A 21270-nucleotide genomic window follows, 5' to 3' on the forward strand; every position below is an offset into this window, starting at 1 on the left:
AGAAAGCGAGAGGCAGGTAAACTAGTTCACTTATTATAATACTAGTACAGATAAGGGATGATGAGAGCCCAGATAAATGCACTTAATACATAGGAAACGGGATGGAGGAAATAGGAGATAAGCAGTACAAAGCCTGGTGGCAAAGTAATTGAGAGAGGTAAGAAAGAGTGAGGGTAAAAGACTATTGAACTTGAACTCTATACAGGAGAATAAAGAGAGTTTTATTTTTAGGGAACTCCTTTTACAATAAAAATAGACAACACAGAAGAGAATAATTTAACTTTCTACAAAAATTAGACAAACCTTTATAGAAAATATGCAACTGAACTAGTCTTGCTATTCTGATAACTATGATTGTATCAATAATTTATAAATTGACCATAATCAGAAGCTGGAACAAAACTGGCACTTTACATGCCCTTTCTTCAGTTTATTACTAATATAAGCCCTGCATGTGATTTTAGTATTACTTACTATTGGCATGTTTAAACTGAGAAACTTCTCTTACTAGATGAGTAAGTAATTTGCTCCAGACTTCAAGGGTAATACGTAAGGAAAATGAATCCAAACATAGGTCTGTCTGAAAGTCAGCTTCTGAACAGAATGAGACACATTTAGTCCCAAAAGGAAGAGTTTCCTTAAGGCTGAGAGAGAGCAGTGTGGATGAGCTGACAGAAGGAGTTTCCTCAATTAAAAAAAAATATATATTAACTTATTTAATTTTTACATTTGAGTTAGGAGTATTATTATTCACATCATATTGTTTATACCTGCACAGCTTTAAAATGAGAAGTCCTAATTCATGCCCTATGCATTATTAATCTAGCGTCTGAGTTTTTAAACCATTATGCTATTAGCTATATTAGAAGCTTCTCAGCTGCCATGCTACTTTTGCTTTATAATCAAAATGTGCTTGAAAATGAGACAATATATTTAATACTTAGGAAATTAGAAGTCATCTTAAAAATTTCAGTGTAAGAGCCAATTATAGTTACAGTGTATGTAGTTATAGTGTATGTAGTAAGAGTTAATGAGAAGTTACTCAAGAAATCTGTTTGTGAAGGGAAAAGGGAGTAAAAGTTGAACTAAAGTGTTTTGACTTTTAACTATAATCTGGAATACTTACATATTTACCAGTGACCTTTAAATTATTTGCCAAAATTTTTACCCACAGATAACATGAAGCAAACTAATAGCATATAATAAAGTCATTTTTTTCTAGTTTCCTAAAAAGTTATCATCTTAAACCTAGTAAAATGATTTGATGTTTTTACCTTCACTGCAATGACTATATGCTGTCCAACTAAGAGTAACTGAAAGAGAAATATGGGGTATTGACTATAAAAAGGAAAACTTGATGATGTTCTGTAGGGGTCTTATTACTGGAAAGCAAAAGAAAAGAATTAACATTAAAGTTGAAGTTTAACATTTAACTCTTGTAAGTGACATAACTGTTACACTGGAACTTAGTTCACAGATTGGTGACATTCCATTTAAAAGTTCTGATCTGTCTATGAGTAAATAAAAAATGAGCAATATTATGAGTTTGTTAAAGGCAAAATGTTTTCAATTAAAAATATTTGAGGGGCCAGAGCGGTAGTATAACAGTTAGGGCATTTGCCTTGCAGGAAGACAACCTGAGTTCAATCCCTGGCACCCCATATGGCCCCCTGAACACCACCGCAAGTAATTCTTGACTGCAGAGCCAGGAGTAATCCCTGAGCATTGCTGGGTGTTACTCCCCCCAAAAAATTGAGATGATGTTACTTTTATATTTTGTGAACAAGGTAATTTCTTTTATAAAATAGAAATGCTAAGTGATAAGGTTAAAATTAAAAAAGATTCACAGTATTTTCAAAAATTTTATAAAGTGTCTTGATCTTTGGAAAACATAGTAAAAGAAGATTTGCTCATGATAGAAATTAAAGACTAATAGGCAAAGAAAATATGGAAATTTGTTTTAATTAATAGACTTTTAGGCAAATTAAACTAAGTCAGATATTGACTGTGAATAGTTACTGATTTGCAACCTATAATGAGATCTATGTATAAATGTTAGTGTTCTTCAACTACTAATACACAACTGATAATATGAGAAAAAAGTCTATCACTGATTATAATACAAATCTTTAACATACAAGAAATATAATGCTTATTATAAATCACAAGACTCAAGATATAATGGTAATAAAGATTAACTTTTATAATTATAAACTGCTTTAAAATGAACTTGGTAATATATATATACCTAATTAACCAACATATAGTTTTAGGGGTATTAGAGGAAATGGCAGAAATAATTTAGTTTTGGATAAGGTGTACTGAGAACTAAGAAAACTTTAACATTGCTTCATACTGTGATACTGATAAAAAATTGTTACAGAAAAAGGAGTATCTTAGGAATTAAAAGCAATAATATATATAAATTACATAATACTACTATTAATAAGGAGGTCATCAGTTAAGTACACATTTTATAATATTAAAGTTATCTTAGAAAACTCTGCTAAAATGTTCAAGTCCCATGAAATCATAAGTGACTCTTTGATAAAAGTAATTTTTTAACACTTTAAGAACTGTTCTAAGACTGACTGATTAGGCAGCTTTACTCAAATTTTAATAAAAATTCAAAGATCATGAAAAATAAACAAACATAATTATGCATTGTCAAAAGCTAGCCTGAAAATAAAAAAAAAACATGTAAAAATCAGTTTCAGTGTGCTGGATTCTAAGTTCTAGAGATCTCAGTATGCAAGATCACAGATGATCTCTACTCAAGTAGTATTATTGAGTAGCTAAATGAGTAGTAAAATCAGAAATTTCATGACTGCATCTTCCCCCTATGAATAATTTTACCTATTTCCTATGAGGTGACCTTAATAGTACGTAATCGTACTTTCTACTTGAACTGAGGGTGATTAATGATTAATTGAAAAAGGTCTGTCCTAAATAATAATCATGATTCACAAGAAAATGGTATTTGACTGCCAAGATGGATATGACAAGCAATCAAAAAAGTTTATTTGGTGCAATCTAATTTTGTTTTAAACTATCAAGGGCATGATAGTATAACATGTTGTAATTTGATCAAATAACATTATTTAATTGTCAAAAATGTTTTCAGTTTTGCGTTGTTCCACAAACGCTGTTCTTTTGAAATAATGCAGGATTGTTTTACTTACTGCTGAACTTTGTCATTGGCTGCTTGCAAGGCCTCTATGGCGCGCTGGAGCTCTGATTCCACGTTTGCTCGATCCGTTAGAGCTTGCTGCAATTGAGTGGCCAGTTCCTCATTTTGTTGCTGAGTGATAGAAACAATGTTCTCTCTATTTTTTAAAGCTTCTTCATAGGTGCTAAGAGTATGGTTAAACTGATCCTTTAGATTTTCTTCTTGTGATAAAGATTTGTGTAAGCTGTGAAAAATGCAAAATTAAACAATATAAGCATACATATATAGACTAAGAGGCTGACAAGGTGTTAAAATGTTCTAATTAGAAGTAGCTATTTTTAAAAATAAATTCAAAAGTACATGGGTAGAAAAAATAAATTTTATATCACAACAATAGGCTTGACAATTACCTGATTCTATAAGCTACCCAGACAAATGATTATCTATGCAACCAAAGCATTCTAAAAGACATTGCAAAGATGTTAATTTAATTATATCAGTGTAAATATTACATTCAATTTTATTTAAAATGAATAATGGAGAACTGAAAAATAAAGTGTCTCTAGGTAAATAAAAGAATATAATAAGCTGTTTGCAAAGAAGTGAGAAGTAAGAGAATGGGTATCAGTTTAGGAGATCCAATATCTATTTGACTGACTACCTAATGAGAATGAATAAAAGGTTCCTACAAATACTGAACAGTTTTATATGCAGTACTTTCTGTGTCAGAGTTGAGATCCAAATGAAGTTAAAATCACCAGTCTGACTGCACAAAAATAATATGTACTCAGATATATTTTCTTTTTGTTAATGAATCTCATGCCAATACATCTACTCATTAAGTCATAGAGAGTAATAGCATATAAATTAAGACTAAATGAATGCAGAAGAAGACGCAGACAAATAGAATCCTAAAATGCTAAAGGTCAAATCTTTGATATATCATTACACCTACCACCTGAGGTTATTTTGAAATGGCACCAACCACCTCATTCAATTAAATAAAGACATTTTGAAAATATAAATATTTAATAAGGGAAATTTAAAATCTACAAAGGAGATGTTCTTTTTTTATTAAATAAAATCATTTCAGTATATGCATACTAAAGAAATGTCGATGGGAAACTTGAAATAAAGCAAACTAAATATATAATACAGATTGATAATGTGAAGAGACAAATATAATTATTTTATTATTACCAGCTTTGGGGCCTCACCTGGTTGTGCTGAGTTTATTCCTGACTCTGTGCTTAGGGATCACTCCTGATGGGCCTCAGGGACCATACAGGGTGCTGAGGATTAAGCCCTAGTCATTTGCATGTAGGGCAAGTGCCCTACCCACTATACTAAGAAAGCAATAATAATTCTTACAGCTGTGAAAAACTAGTCCAGGAATTTTAGCATTGGCTAACACCTAATTTGATACTTAAATAAACTACTCAAAATAATTACAAATTTCTTCTTTTGTTTAAGTAACAAATCATCCTCTCTGGTATGTTCACTTTAGAGGTACCCCCCCCACACACACACATACACACACGCACATAGAGAAGATACTGTAAAAAATGACCAGGTGTGGCCCAAAACACACACACACTTACAAAACACACACACATGTACATACACATACATACACACATACATATCATCAACAAAAGAAAAAATAACAGAATAAATATATAATAGAAGGTTTCTGACAAGATTCAAAACTAATTTATGATTTAATAAGTTGTGAAAAAAAAGGATTACAAACCAGTACACAATGGTGTTATGTATGATGAACCAACAGCTAATATTTTACTCAACATTTTACACCTGATCGCATTTTCACAGCTATCGTGTGTGTGTGTGTGTGTGTGTGTGTGTGTGTGTGTGAGACACCTCTAAAGTGAACATACCAGAGAGGATAAGAGGTTACTTAAAATTTAAAATCTTAAAACAGTAATTATTTGAACCACTATGATTTATACTGCTTTAATATAAACAATAAATTGGAGAATTCATTACCTGGGAGTAAGCCTAATAAGGGTTAGGCTTACTAAAGGTCATAACACAGAAAAATTTAAATTAGCAATTACTATAACAAGTAGAAGATAAATACTTTTATGCTCATGAATTGGAAACATATTATTAAAATGGCCATCTTAACCTAAAGCAATGTATTAATTCAACACAATCTCTATCTAAATACCACTGACATTTCTTTTTCTTTTTTTCCCCTCCTCCCCCTCTATTCCTGTGTGCCACACCCAGCAGTGTTCTGGGATTACTCATGGCTTTGCATGAGGAGATCATTCTTGACAGAGCTTGGAGAACAATATGTGTTACGGGATCAAACCTGGGTAAGCTGAGTGCAGGCACCTTATTTGTTGAACTATCTCTTTGGCTATCAATGGCATTTTCCAAGGAAAAAGGGCAATTCTAAGCTTTGTATGGAATTCAAAAAACCTTGATTAGCCAAAGCAATTCTGAGAAAAAAGACGGAAAATGAAAACACCATGACTCCTGACTTCTAACTGTATTACAGAACAATTAAAGCTGCATGATATTGGAATAGAAACAGCACACAGATCAAGAGAATAGAAGAGGAAGTCTGAAAGTGAATCCACACATAAATGAATGCTTAATTTATAACAAAGGAGCTAAGACTATCAATAGAGAAACTAAAGCCTCTTTAACAGATGGTGCTGGAAAACTGGAGAGTTACAATACTTTTAGAAAATGCAGAGAAGAAGCAAAGGTGATAAAATCAACATCAGTGATATATTTGGAGACTAACACTGTTTCAAGGGAAACTAAATTAGGAATAAACAAATGGAACTTCATCAAATCAAGAAAGTTTTACACAAATAAAAGAAATTATCACAAAATGCAACCTAGTAAAATGAAAAATATATTGGCATATTAAACACCAAAAAAGGTGTTAATCACCAAAATATATGAAGAACCCATAAAATTCAATCACAAAATAAGCAACACAATAAAAAAATGGGCAAAAGTATTGCGTGAGCACTTATTCAAAGCAGATATAAATGGCCCAAAGACACAAGAAGAATGCTTTGACACATTTATTAGGGAAATGCTACAAAATCCAAGAGACATACTCACACACCTGTGAGAATGAACTATATAATAAAGAATATAAATAAGAAGTGAAGTGCTAGCATGGATGAGAAGAAAAAAGGAACTCTGCTATTCTGCTGGTGTGGAGTATGCTGGCGGGAAAAATGGTATGATGTCTGCGGAAAATGGAGTGAAGACTTCTCAGTGGAGGTAAAGGGTGTTGGGGGAAGGTACTCTATGACCTAGCAATGCCATTTCAATGGATGATTTATGCTAAGATATAGCACTGCACTGTAGCACTGTCGTCCCGTTGTTCATTGATTTGCTCGAGCGGGCACCAGTAACGTCTCCATTTTGAGACTTGTTGCTACTGTTTTTGGCATATCGAATACGCCAAGGGTAGCTTGCCAGGCTCTGTGTGCGGACAGAATACTCTCAATACTTGCCGGGCTCTCTGAGAGGGATGGAAGAATCGAACCCGGCTTGGCCGCGTGTAAGGCAAACTCCCTAATGCTGTGCTATTGCTCCAGTCCATCCTGGAGCAATGTGAAAGAGATAATTACACTGCACATTCAAAGTAGCATTCTTACAGTACTAAAACTTGGGATCAATCTAAATGTCCAATTGCTCAATCATGCACTCTATATAAAGCTATTCATTTTAATTATATGTATGTACATATTTGGATTAGCAATTTACAGATGTGGGACTAGAATGGAGACCAATTGTTACTACAAATAATTTTGTCCTTGGAGCTAGAGTGATAGAATAGAGGGCAGGGCATCTGCCTTGCATGTGGCACTCCATATGGTCCCCAATCACTGCCAGGAGTGATTCTTGAGCAGAGAGCCAGAATAACCCCTGAGCATCACTGGGTGTGGCCCCAAAAATTCAGAATTAATTTGGTCCCTCAGAGAATATTATGCAATGTCTGAAGACATTTTTGGTTCTCACGCTGTGGAGGATGGGGAGGATACTAATAAACAGTTGGTGGAACCAAAGACACTGTTAAATATCCTACACTGTAGAAGACAAAGTCCTATAACAAAAAAATCACCCAGTGTAACAGGTCAAAATTACCAAAGATGTCATGCTTAGATATTGAAAATACAGATTAAATTTCAGTCTTGTTCTTCACTGTGTATGGTTTTGGGGAAAATAAGCCTCAGTTCACTCCTCAACTCTAAATCAGTAAGAAAAATATTAGAGAATTCATTTAAAAACCAAATGAAGTCATCTATCTGTGTGAAAACATCTAGCATAATATCTGGCCAAGAACAGGTAGTTAAGCATGGATAGGTTTTAAAAAAAATATTTATTTTAATTTATGTATGGCATTAATGTATTAATGAGAGCCCGGCAAGCTACCGAGAGCATCCCACCCGCACGGAAGAGCCTAGCAAGCTCCCTGTGGCGCATTCGATATGCCAAATACAGTAACAATAACAGTCTCATTCCCCTGACCCTGAAAAGAGCCTTCAATCGTTGGGAAAGATGAGTAAGGAGAGGCTGCTAAAATCTCTGGGCTGGAACGAATGGAGACATTACTGGCACCCACTCGAGTAAATCGATGAACATTGGGATGACAAGTGATGCAGTGATACAGTGAATTAATGTATGGATATTACACAATACTCAGACACTTCAGAAATAGTTTGATGGAAATATTATGCAATACTTAGACCTTTATAAATACTTTGATGAAAACAACTGCCTGTTTCTACAGGTTATTCATCCATCAGCAGAAGTAAGCTTAGTTTCTCTACACTTTATCACTGATAACATATTTAAATCAATCTTAAAAGAAAAAGAAGTGGGCTCGTTTTGTTTTACTGAAATGAAATAGATAAAGGTGCTTCGAATTTCTATGCTATATGTCTTCTCCAACTTAGCTTCTATACTGCTCCCTATACTGAGTCCAGTGGAGACCACGCTAGGGAATGTCCTTCCTGCCACAGTATCACACATTGAGTAGCTGGTCACAGATTTCCTTTCTGAAGTGCCTACTTTTTATTCTAGAAAAGTAAAAATATACTTTTGAAAAGGTCTTGCTTTCCATAGTAGATGATGGCTCATGCTGTTTCCTCCACTTGGAATGTTCTTCTCCTCTCTCTCCAGGCACATTATCATTACACTTCAGGATCTAGAGGATGGCCAAACTTTGTACCCTGACCCAGAAAACTTTTCCTTTTATGTTCTTAGACCCTTTCATATCCATTATATTCATCACTTTCTCTATCCTTAACATATACTTGTTTTATTTTTCCTTGTGCGAAGTGACACAGCTTGAAGAGTGTAAGAAAAACTTGATGTGATCTTGGGTTTGGTGATGGGTTTTTATATATGAAACAAAAATACACACACAAAAAAACACTGAAAAATGGTAAAGGGAATTTCTGGGGTTTCTTCCCTGAAAGTAAAGGCTGCTGTTGGACTCTTGAAAACCATAAATAAAGAGCTGAAGATATATTGTGGTTGTGTGTAATTCTTACTCATCATCCCCCAAGAATCCAGAAGATGGCCATTTGCCATATAAGTATTTGGCAACCATGAAACAACTGCCAAAAGTTCTATGGTGAGCCAGAAGAAACTGTAGTAAGTGTCAGAAAAACCACACCCAGAAAAAGTCTCAAAGTTGAAGCAGCAGCAACAGTAGCTATAATCTTGGCTGTGACTGCCTGTAGTAAGATTGGTCAAGGCTATCTTAAAGTCAAAGGAGGATGCTGTCTTTGCAGGGGTATTGGAGTGAAGGCAATAAAGTGGCAGATATGAAGAAGGTCTCTATAGAGGCCTTCTCAAGGAACAATTGTAACAAGAGAAATGATTATCATCTGAAAGTGCAGAAGGGACACAGAAGTCTAAATCCCATATAAAAACAAACCAATGCTAGAATCAAGAAAGCTGAAAAAATGAAAAATACAGAAAATACAGAAACTCATGAATGAATATTTGAAAACCCAAAACAAGTCTGACAGTGGCCACTGAAATGGGAAATTTACAATAGAAAAGCCTCTGCTCTTAAAACTCATTCATGCACATCTAAATTGGTGAACTTTGTAGGAAATCTAATGCTCATAACTAATCTGCTATGAAAATTATAAAAAGTGTTAAAAATTGTATCTTTCTAAATTAATAATATATATAGTTGGGCTATAGTCCTTATTGTATTCTAAACTTACAATGGAGACATTAACTGTATTACTGATGTCAATACCTTAAGAGCCAAAAGCATTCATGTGTATAATATTCTTTAAATAAAAAAAATGATGACAGGAATTACCAAAAAAAATTATGCACTGCAAGACGTACTATGAAAAGAATAAAAATATGGTACAGATAGGAAGAAAATATTTGTAAAAGTTTGAAAAAATACAAAGAACCCTTAAACCTCAACAATACAAAATTAACCACTCACTTGAAAAATGGACAAAAGATCTGACCTTATTATCTCATCTAACAAGATACAGAGATAGTAAAGAAAAAAATGAAAAGATTCTAAATATCACGTGTTATCAGTTAATTGCAAATTAAAATTATGAGACAAACTCAGGAATGTGGGTTTTGTGACTGAAATCTCCAGGCTCTCACAGAGTCGGGAGTGGGCAACCTCCTCCCATCTCCCTGTTCTTCCGGGAGCCTGGCTGTCATGCCACAAACTGCCTCTGGAGCCATATAAACTCATTAACGACCAGAATTCAGAGACTTACAAATGAATCTCGGAAGAGAGCAACAAGCTGCAGGGATGACTCCTGACCCCAAAGTCACCATCCAGTTAAAATTTAACTCCAGCTCTTTAAAATTTTAGAATTCCTAGAGTGTGCAGTGGCATGACATCTCACACTCTACATCACTGATGTTCCAAGAGAAGCACACCACAGCTGATGGGGTGTAAATTACAAGGAAAATGATCTCATCTAAATTAAAAAAACATCAGCACACAAGGCTCAACCTGTAACAACATGTCAGTAATCTCTTACACAAGGGCTTACTTGCTCCAGGATGAGCAATCGTCACATGCTTTCTTCTAAGGAAACTTTTTCTGGATCATTTTTAGCAGAATATTTATAAAAAGCAATACAAAATATATTATTTAGGACCTGCTTTGGGGGCAGGCCTGGGTATAGTGGGAAAATTTGAAATAATGGTGGTGGGAATGGTGGTGGAATTGGTGGTGGAATATTCAATGTAATAAATTTATTGTGAACAACTCTATAAAAATAAAGTTAAATTAAAAAAATTATAAGACAAAACTGTAATATACATTTTGCATTTTTAAAAACCAATAGAACTACATAATACAAAACTGAACCTTAATATAAACTATGCACTTCAGATAATTTTCGCACCAACAAGGTTTCATTGATTGTAAAAAGCACCTCATATTAATACAAGATGCTAATAACAAAAGGGGAAACTGTGTGTATGTCTGTGAACAGAGGTATATGGGGAGTCTGTATTATGTGTTCAATTTTATAAACTGAACTGTTTTAATGATTAAGGTTGATTAATTAATCACTTTCTTTATATAAATATGGAGAGAATCATGGCTAGTTTTAGATTTAGTAGGAATAAAAAGAAGCACAGACACAAGGAAAAAAGGCAAGCACAGAGAGCAATAGTAAAATGTCGAAATCAGGCTGAACCACACCTCACTAGTTATATCTGTTATAATTTCTACATGATACACTGAAGCACTTTCAGAGGTGAGTGCAATTAGGTAAAGTAAAACCCAACCTATGATCAGGTATCATTGTTATATAGCCCTTAGATAACCTGTGTGTTACTTAACGGTGCAGAAGAAATTCCGTCACAACATTGAAGGTTGGTTTACCTACAGATATAAATTGAGGTCTGGCTAAATACTAAATACCATATTTTGTCATCAGAATTCTACTGAGGGGGTCACATCTAAGAACCAGCAAAGGAAGAGTGCTATTTGTCAAAGGGTAAGTTCTAGATAAGAGTTTTTTTGAGATGCTCAGTACAAACACACTCTAGCTAGTTTGTTTAGCAACTGGTTGATCAATTTTCTCAACCACTAAAATTTATGCTTCATACCATCTACACGAGTAACTGGTAATACAAAGTATGTAAAAACAGCACATGACCAATCACATTCTTTTAAGGGGTAGTTTTCAATCTTAAGATCCTGATTAACTCACTCAGCCAGAGTGAATCAAGCCCTAGTAAAAACGTTTTATTTCACATTTTATATACAGGGATAAGCACTAATGCTGACCTCAAATACTTTTATAAACTAAGTTCACTCATATAAATTTATTTTATAAGATCATTATAGATGCACAGTAAATGAGATATATATGCTGCTGAGTAACTATTCAGTCAACTAAATTGTTAAATATAGGGTTCAACTGGTCCAAGCATTTTGCTTTTCTTGGATTGGATGGCTACACAGAGACACCCCAGGCTCTGCAATCCTTTCTCACACAGAGCACTGTATTCTGAGCACTTTGCTAAGGTACTCAGCTAAGGCACTTTGCTTAAGGAGTCATGCACCTTGCTGTGGTGGCCAGACATCTAGGTCACAATGCATGATGAGGGCTGCACATTACAGCTGTGCTCACACACACACCTGGCCGCACACCAGAGACCATACCAGGTTGCAGCTCCGAGGTCGCAGACATGTGCTGTGCTGGGCACAAACAGCATATGCTGGGGAGCCAACTCACTGCTGCAAGGCAAGTACCTTTTGCCAGTGAATCATCTTTCGGACTCTCAATATCTGTCGTTGAAAAGACCTGCTCTGGCTAGAAGGTATTTTGTGTGACATAATTACTGATAAGTCTTTTTTTTTTTCTTTTTGGGTCACACCCGGCGATGCACAGGGGTTAGTTACTCCTGGCTCATGCACTCAGGAATTACTCCTGGCGGTGCTCAGGGGACTGTATGGGATGCTGGGAATCGAACCCAGGTCGGCCGCCCTACCCGGTGTGCTATTGCTCCAGCCCCCTAATAAGTCTTTAACTGGCAAGACTCACCCTTTCCTTCCTGAGCCTGGATAGCTCTAGAGTTTCAAGAGAATACAAAATAATGCCGAGCCTCAAATTCAGTACTATAGTGAAGCTGTAAAATGTCTTTTAGTTACTTGAGTGAGATATACTAGTTAATATAATTAAAAGAAAAAAGGATTTTGGACACCATGGTTTATGAACTGTTAATAGTAGGGTTTTATATATGAAGTATTCCAGTACCTCACCCTCCACTAGCGTTGCCTTCCCTCTCATTGTCTCAGTTTTCCTCATTCAACTGCCCTTCCCTTGGTAATCTTTCTGTAGCACGGTCATCCCGTTGTTCATCGATTTGCTCGAGCGGGCACCAGTAATGTCTCTATTGTGAGACTTGTTACTGTTTTTGGCATACTGGATATGCCATGGATATCTTGCCAGGCTCTGCCGTGTGGGTGGGATACTCTCAGTTTTGCATGGCTTTCCATGGGGGACGGAGGAATCGAACCTGGGTCGGCCTCTTTCAAGGCAAACGCCCTACCCACTGTGCTATTGCTCCAGTCCTACTGAAGATCAATTCTGAGTCTTTGTTGTCTTTGGGCATTTGTTATTACTCTATTCTCTTTCTTAATATACCGCATAATGAGAGAGATCATTCTATGTCTAGCCCTGTCCTTTTGACTAACTTTGATACTCTCCAGCATGGTACTCTCCAGTTCCATCCACATGGCAGAAATTTTCATTTATTCCCTTGTAGCCAAGTTGTATTCCATTGTTCATACAGGCTACTGATTCCCAGTCTTTTGAGAAGTGTTCATATTGTTTTCCACAAAGGTCGTAGCAGCGGACATTAGTGCTAGCAGTGACTCCACATCCACATTACATCACTCCACATCCACATCAATACCGGTTGTTTTTTGGGTAAAGTATGCCAGTCTCACAGACGTGTGAGGATATCTTACTGATGTTTTTGAATACCCCTGAAGATAAGAGATGTAGAGCATTTCTCTCTGTAACTTAGCCATCTTCATGTTTTATTTGAGCAGGTTCTGTTTATCTCTATGTACAATTTTTTTGATGGGGCAGTTTCTTTTTTTGTAGAGTTCTACTAGTGCTTTACATATCTTGGGTATCAACCTGATTAGATATCAGTATCAATCCAATGAGTGGTGGGCAAATAACCTCTCCAGCCTGTTCAGTGTCCTTTTATCCTGGCTGTCATTTCCTTCATGGTACAGATTCCTCATTTGATATAGTTCCGTTTTTTTAAGTTTTTAAAAAATTTGCTTAGCCAGTGGTCTTGAATTATTGAATTCAAAATTTTGAATCTCTAACTTCAATGTCACAAACTGGCCTACCTATGTTTTCCTCGATCTAATTTATGGATTCAAGCCCGACATCGAGGCCTTTCATTCATTTTGAACTGAATTCCGTGCAGGGTGTTAGGAATCTGAGGGCTTGTTTTTGGTTTTGCTTTTCACATGTGAATGACCATATTCCTAGGCACCAATTATTGAAGATGCTTGTTCTACATCATAGATTTTGCTTTTTTTGAATATTAATTATCAATACATCTTAAAGTCTGTCTCTGGAATCTCAATTCTATTCCACTGGTCTGAGATTCTGTTTTCATTCCAGTACCACACTGTTTGGATTACTACAGCTTTGTAGTGTAGCTTGAAGTTGGGGAGAGAAAAACTTCCCATCTTCTTTGTTTCTAGTATTGGTCTGGCTATTTAGGAAGATTTATTGTTTTATATAAATTTTAAGAGTATTGCTCTATGTCTTAAAAAAAAATCCCATGGGTATTTTATAGGGACTGCACTGAATCTGCATAGTGTTGTGAACAAGACTGACATTTTGAAAATATTAACCTATCCAACTGATGAGCAGAAGTACTGCCATTTCTTTGTGTCCTCTTTTTTCTTTTACTTTTATTAAGTTGTTCACAATAATTTACATTCAGTATTTCAACACCAATCCCACCACCATTAAACCTTTCCTAGTGTGTAGGAAAGCTTGCCCCAAAGGCAAATGCTAAATAATTAATTTTGTATTGCTTGTTATGCATTGATTAAAAATGATCCAAAAAACTTCCTTAATGGAAAATATGTGAAAATTGTTATATCTCACCTTGGAGCCATTAATCCCCTGTATAAGAGATCACTAACATGTTCTTTCAGGTTAAACTTTGTATGCTAATAAATATACGTCATATATTATATATATATATATGTGATAATACACACACACATATAAATATTTTGATCAAGATGAGTTGCCTCCTATATTTATCTTATCAAATGTGGTGTGCTACTCTTGCATATCAGTGGTATAATGCATGCGATGTCTAGGAACTCTAAAATTTTAATTAGGGTTCTAGAGCTGGAATTAAATTTTTAACTGGATGGTGATTTGGGCCTCAGGAGGTATTTCTGGAGCTTATTGATGTCGTCTGAGATTTATTTGTGAGTCTCTAGATCACAACCATTAATGAGCTTATATGGCATCAGAAGCAGTTTGTGGGCATGTTTGCCAGGGACCTGAACAGGCAGATGGGAGAGGGGGAGTCGCCCACTCCCAACTCTGTGAGAGCCTGGAGATTTCAGTCACAAGTCCCGCATACCTGGGTTTTTCAGCAGGTTCATTCTCATGCATGGAAGGTCTCGGGATGAGCCTGTGAAGGTTGGCTGTGAGCATGGTGGTGATTGGGTTCTGGAGATTTGCAGCCGTTGGGGTTCTATTGGGGCAGGTGGAGGGACAAATTTGCCTCACTCCTAGGTAGTCTGGTGAAGTCAGCCTGGTATGGGGTGAGGAGAATTCTCTATCCTCTTATTTCTTTCAGTAGTATTTTATTATTTTCTTTGTATAAATCTTTAACCTTTTGGTTAATCTGATTCCCAGGTATTTGATTTTCTTAGAATAACTGTAAATGGTAGTGATTTTTTAATTTTCTCTCTTTTTTTTGCATTATTTTCCTATAGGAAAGTCATGGATTTTTGTGTGATTTGTAGCCTGCCACTTTACTGTAGAAGTCTATTGCTTCTAAGAACTTCTTTTGTGGAGTCTTTGGGATTTTCTTTTTTTTTTCCTCGTGTTTTGGGTCACACCTGGTGATGCACAGGGGTTACTCCTGGCTCTGCACTCAAATTACTCCCAGCGGTGCTCAGGGAACCATATAGGATGCTGGGAATCGAACCCGGGTCGGCCGAGTGCAAGGCAAATGCCCTCCCTGCTGTGCTGTCAGTCCAGCCCCAATCTTTGGGATTTTCTAAGTATCATACTTTATCTTGTTTTCTATTCAGTTCAAATTATTCAAGTTTTGCCTAAAGGGCTGAGGTTTTCTCAAACATTGTTTATGATCATCTCATTCAGAACAAAACGTCTGTTTTTACTTTTTCAGTTTCCATTCAGGGCTCTGTAATGTGCTATGTCCAAAACTGCTCTACTGATTTTGCTGCTTTATATGACAGATGCAGCTTGATCTTTATGCTCTTTGACTTAAAGTCGATTTTTCCTTACTTTCCACGAAAACATACTTGATTTTTTTGCTTCATCAAAATTATGCCTCAGTACTTTTTGACCTACTTTGGAAGGTTTTTCTTTCTTTTTCTAATACCTTAACTATTGTCTCTTCCCTTCTACTCTCTTGATTTTAATGACATCCATGGCTTCCCTGACTGTCTCTATTAATGACTTTAGCTCACATTTCTGTGTGAGTCTTTATAATCAGCTCTATATAATAACCCACTAAGCATCTCCACTTGACCATCATGCAAATATACACAACTCGTTATGTCTACAGCTGAGTCTATAAGTTACCTATAAATAATGATAAAATCTTGACATTTGCAACATGGATTTTATGTTGAATAAGTCAAAGTGGTAAGTATGACCTAATTTCACTCAGATATGGAATGCAAAGAAACAAAACAAATTTAGATGTAGAAAAAAAGATAGGATGTCACCAGAGGTTACAGGAATTAGGAACTGTGAGTAAAAGCACAAAAAGGATCAACTGCATGGGGATGAATGGAAACGAGACATGTAGAATTTGTCATGATGTAGATTAGATATAAATTTATAATGCTGGAATACAATTATAAACAAAGTTACCTTGATTAAAAAAATGTTAAAAAAGTTGGACTCATAATTTCATTTGATACCCCTCTTCACTTTCTCTTATTCTCCTTTTACTACAGTCATTTTCTATTTGGTTCACAACTTAAAATCTAAGTATGATCTTTCTTCCTTCACACTACTTTCTTTTATTGCTGTTGTAGCAGTGACTTGGTTTTAGTTCATGCACACTCACAACAACACACATATGTTGTGTTCCACACTCTTGCTTTTCTCTGAGATCACACACTGAGTGTGTGCTTAATATAATCCAGACAGCAGAGTCACTGGGACTGTGCTCAATGTATGTCGGTGGCACCAGGGGTTAAACTCAGGGTCTCCTGCTTGTAAGGCAGGCACTTTTCTCTCCAGAGCCATCCTGTGGGCCCCTCGTTCTGCATTTAGGAATTACTTGTAGCAATGCTTGGGGACTTTATAGGATGTTATGGACCAAACCCGGGTTGGCTGTGTGCAAAAAGTGCACCCTATCCACTTGGTATCTTTCATTGTCATAATCCATTCTTTGCTTTAAATTTGATTTACCCTTACCTCTTATCAGCCCCATTAACATTATCTTAAACTACAAAAATTTTCTTAAGTGGATGGTCTTGTTCATTGGCTGGAGGTGAATATTTTAAAGCACAACACTTAAATGTACTACTATCTGGATTCAACTCTTCAACTATTCACTGATTCTTCTAGAATAACGTTTGAATATTTAAATATTATTTACAAAGCTTTGAGTGTCTCTCATTCCATCTCTATTCACTTATCTGCTTACATATTCTAGTCAGGACAATTTATGTCTCCTAGAACACTGACCCTATCTTTTTGCTTTGTTTTTGGATAACAATACGTAGTGCTGGGATCTACCACTGTCAGTGCTTGGGGCATGTAGTGCTGACTGAACTGAGGGCACCAGAATGTAAAGGATGTGTTCCAGTCTATTGAGCATCTCCTCCATCTCACTCTATCCTTTTTCACCTCACTAATTCCTATTTTTCCTCTATATCTCAGTTCAGGTATGGGTTTCTCCAAGAAATAGAACCAACTGTCCAGATTAGGCAATTTTCTCAAGTACTCCAACAGTACTGTGCCCTCCCATATCTGTTGTGAACAGATGCTAAACTATGATTATTGGCAAGGGGTGGGGGACTTTTGCACCACACCCAACCTAGCAGTGATCAGGGCTTACTCCCAGCTCTGTGCTCAGCGCCCACTGCTGATGGTACACGTGATTTATAATACTATAATGATAGTTTACTGTGTACATAATTCCAACACTGCACCTGTCACCAGAGAATCCACCTCCCTCTTTCCCTCACTCAAGGTCCTTCCATTTCAGCTCTCACCTCCACCCTCCTGAACAAAATCTGTTCTGTGAATCAATTCTCCTGCTGTGTTGCCTTTGGTCGTTTGTTGCTGCCTTATTGTGTATCTTTAAGTCCCACATATTAGAGATGATTTTACAGAATTTTTGCCCACCATTTTATATTTGGCGTCTGGAAGAACTGCTTAATAAATATTTATTAATTATCAAGGACTGGAAATTCAACCAGACATCTGGTAGCCTCTCGGAGAACCTGGCAATCTACTGAGAGTTTACTGCCCACACTGGGGAAGAGCCTGGAAAGCTCCCCGTGGCGCATTCATATGCCAAATACAGTAATAATGATGGGTCTCATTCCCCTGACCCTGAAGAACCTCTAATGTGGCACCACTGAGAAGGATGAGTAAAGAGAAGCTGCTAAAATCTCAGGGCTAGGAAGAATGGAGACGTTAATGGGCCCGCTCGAGCAAATCCATGATCAACAGGATGACAGTGATACAGTGATCAAGGACTGGAGCAATAGTACAGCAGGTAGGGTGTTTGCCTTGCATGCGGCTGACCTGGGATCAATTCCTCCATCTCTCTCAGAGAGTCCAGCAAGCTACCGAGAGTATCCCATCTGCAAGGCAGAGCCGGGCAAGCTACCCGTGGCATATTCAATATGCCAAAAACAGTAATAAGTCTCATAATGGAGACATTACTGGTGCTCATTCAAGCAAATCTATGAACAACTGGAAGAAGTGCGACAGTGCTATTATCAAATATTTCTTATTTTGCCGCAACAGTGAGTCATTCTCTACTTCCTCACATCTTGACGGTCTTTCAATTCTGCATAGCAGGTTCACATAAAAAGGAGGAGGGCTATGACATGGTTCCCCTGGGATAACTTCAATGTAACCCATCTATTTTTATTTATTCCTTTATGTTTACATTAAAACATTTAATCAAAAATTTGTGTAATAACCAATAAGTGTTAGTTTGTAAAATCTAAAGCATTTCTTTTAGTGACTTTTTACTTAAAAATACATCTTTTTCATAACTTTATGATTTTAGATATGATAATACAGGTATTATTTATATATACCAGGATGACACTGTGATTTTACAAAAATTACTGATGGTTTTTAAATTCTTTATTGAAAAGGAAATCAAACATCAAAGAGACAGATATCAGGTTAAGGTACTTGCCTTGCACACATCTGACCTGGTTTAATCCCTGGCACTGCATAGATCCCCTAAGCCCTCCCTGGAATGATCTGAGCACACAGCCAAGAGTATGGTCAAAGCAGTCACGTATAACTTAAAAACGAACAAAAAAAGAATATTTTTATTTTGCTATATTTTTTAGTAGTTTCTTTAGCAAGCAAAAGTAAAAGACTTGAATTAAAAAAAGCAACCCAAGCTTCTAGCAGACACATTATCTAACATGTGCTAAGAATTATAAAGATAAAAAGAAGGTATTGTTTCTTTGAGAGCCAAAGTACTCATTCACAGCTTCTTCAAAAGGGCATACTTAGTTTATCAGTGGCCTGATAACACTAAAACATGCTTATATCACATTTATAGGCATTAGAATTCTTTCCAAAAAGTGTAGTTAATAATCAGAATGAATGTCATTTACTTTGCTTTGGTCTCTAGGGAATACTGTTTACTTTGCTTTAAATTTATGTAAGTAATTTTGGTTATATGCCTTTTTTAATTAGCTCGAAGGAAGCAATCACTGGGGAGAAAGCGGAAATCAATTCTGATCCAATATTGATAGCTACTGTGCTGTAAACTGTGTGTCCTTTCTAATTAAATGTAAACATGTTCAGTTCTAAAGTCCAACAGCAATGACAACAGTCACTAAGAAAGATTGCCTAAGTGCTGCTAAACTGATTTGCCTGGTCTTTATTTCTCTTATAGTTGTGCTTGTGCAATCATTTCTAGGGTGAACGCTGGTTGTAACTGACTTTTTGTAGGTCATCTTCAGAGAAAAGATTTGACGAGACTGTAGAGTGCCCTGTAATACCTAAAGTTACTTATTAACTATGTCCTTCTGATAGCTAATCAATGGCGTTGCATAGAGTTAGATTTGTTGCACTAAACTGCCCCCCTGTCCAAAGCCAAGTCTTAGTAAATATTTGATGGCAGTAAAGGTGTTTTGCTAGTTATCAAACTGATATGTTAAAGGACTCTTAAAAGCAACTTTATCTTGCCGTCCCTTCTATAAATAATTTGCTCAACTATATAGTGTACATATGTACAAGCATTTGGGTTTTACTTTATTGTCTTGCCCAGAAAAAATTAAGAGAATTAATAATAAAAATACACAATTTCATCAGTATTATATCAATTCAGCATAAGAGGGGAAAACAAAACACACTCGAACTTCTTTCCTTGGTAAAGTGCCAACTCAAAGACTAAACCCAGCCCAGTTCACTTTACTGCACGCCACTCCAGACTTGTTCAAAACCCGTTGTACAGCTGCTGTCACAAAGAAATATTGTAAAGATTCTGTTGCTATAGAGTTGCCACAAGTTTTATAAAATAAGCAGACATTTGGACTTTTGGTTTTATTCAACACAGTAAAGGCTGGACATTTTTACTTTTTAAGCTAGCTATATAATTTTAGGCCTTGATGTTTTACTTAAACTCTTGGCTAGACAAGAAAAAAAAAGGGACAGCATTAATAAACAGATTTCTTCAGAGTTAAATTAGAATACTTGATAACTGCATAAGTTTTCTAGCAGTAAGATTGATTTATTCAAATTCACACTGATTTTTTGCTTTCAGAACTTAAGGGAAATTGATAAATATTTTTTAATTTGGGCAGGAGAAATACTTTTTATGTATTTCAACTGAAAATATTAACATTAAATTTAATACTAATATTTATTGACTTATAAAGTCTGAATTTTGAGTTTGTAGATATTCACAATTTATTTCCTAAGTGTCAAATAAGAGCTGCTGACTCAAAGCATTGTATTAAATTAATAATGACCTTCAAGATGCATTTTACACTATAAGGGTTAAGAGTGAAAATAAAAAGCATTAGAGTAAAGAAGTTACAGTTTTCAGAATGGAAAAGTATTACGAATGTGCCAGATTTGATGTGGAAGTGCTAGGTTTCACAATATTGGTACAATCTGCTTATTTTACTTCATAGTAATCGTTAAAGGAATGTTTACACATTTTTCCATGTCATGCTGGTGTTTAAAAGAGAAATAACTTTCCACAATGACAATGAAGTGAAAGGTTACTAATGATTCAATTACTGTGAAAGTGAGGTTCTAATTATTTCCTAAAATCCTGAGTTATTTGTACAATTAAAATTTGACTGTTTCTAGATAAAGGACCAAACATGATAATCTCTCAGTATCTGTACTGCTGACCATAATGTCCCAAAGTTGAGAGAGAATAGCACTGCAGCAATGTCATCCCATTGTTCATTGATTTGCTTGAGCGGGCACCAGTAACATCTCCATTGTGAGACTTGCTGTTACTGTTTTCGGCATATCAATTACACCTCGGGTAGCTTGCCAGGCTCTGCCGTGCAGGCGGGATACTCTCAGTAGCTTGCCAGGTCCTCCAAGAGGGACTGAGGAATTGAACCCGGGTCGGTTGTGTGCAAGGCAAATGTC

The 21270-nt window shown here is 36.0% G+C and overlaps 1 protein-coding gene across 4 annotated transcripts in view; it reads right to left on the reverse strand.

Moving 5' to 3' along the window:
* MIPOL1 (mirror-image polydactyly 1) overlaps positions 1–21270 on the reverse strand; it is a 294074-nt gene that overhangs the window by 50253 nt on the left and 222551 nt on the right. For all 4 annotated transcript variants that reach the window (XM_055133477.1, XM_055133474.1, XM_055133475.1 and 1 more), the window contains one exon: positions 3183–3413. In XM_055133477.1, the coding sequence (XP_054989452.1) occupies positions 3183–3413 (231 nt within the window). The remainder of the gene's footprint in view (positions 1–3182; positions 3414–21270) is intronic.

The sequence above is a fragment of the Sorex araneus genome, chromosome 3 (genome assembly GCF_027595985.1).
Source record: "Sorex araneus isolate mSorAra2 chromosome 3, mSorAra2.pri, whole genome shotgun sequence".
Classification (NCBI taxonomy): domain Eukaryota; kingdom Metazoa; phylum Chordata; class Mammalia; order Eulipotyphla; family Soricidae; genus Sorex; species Sorex araneus.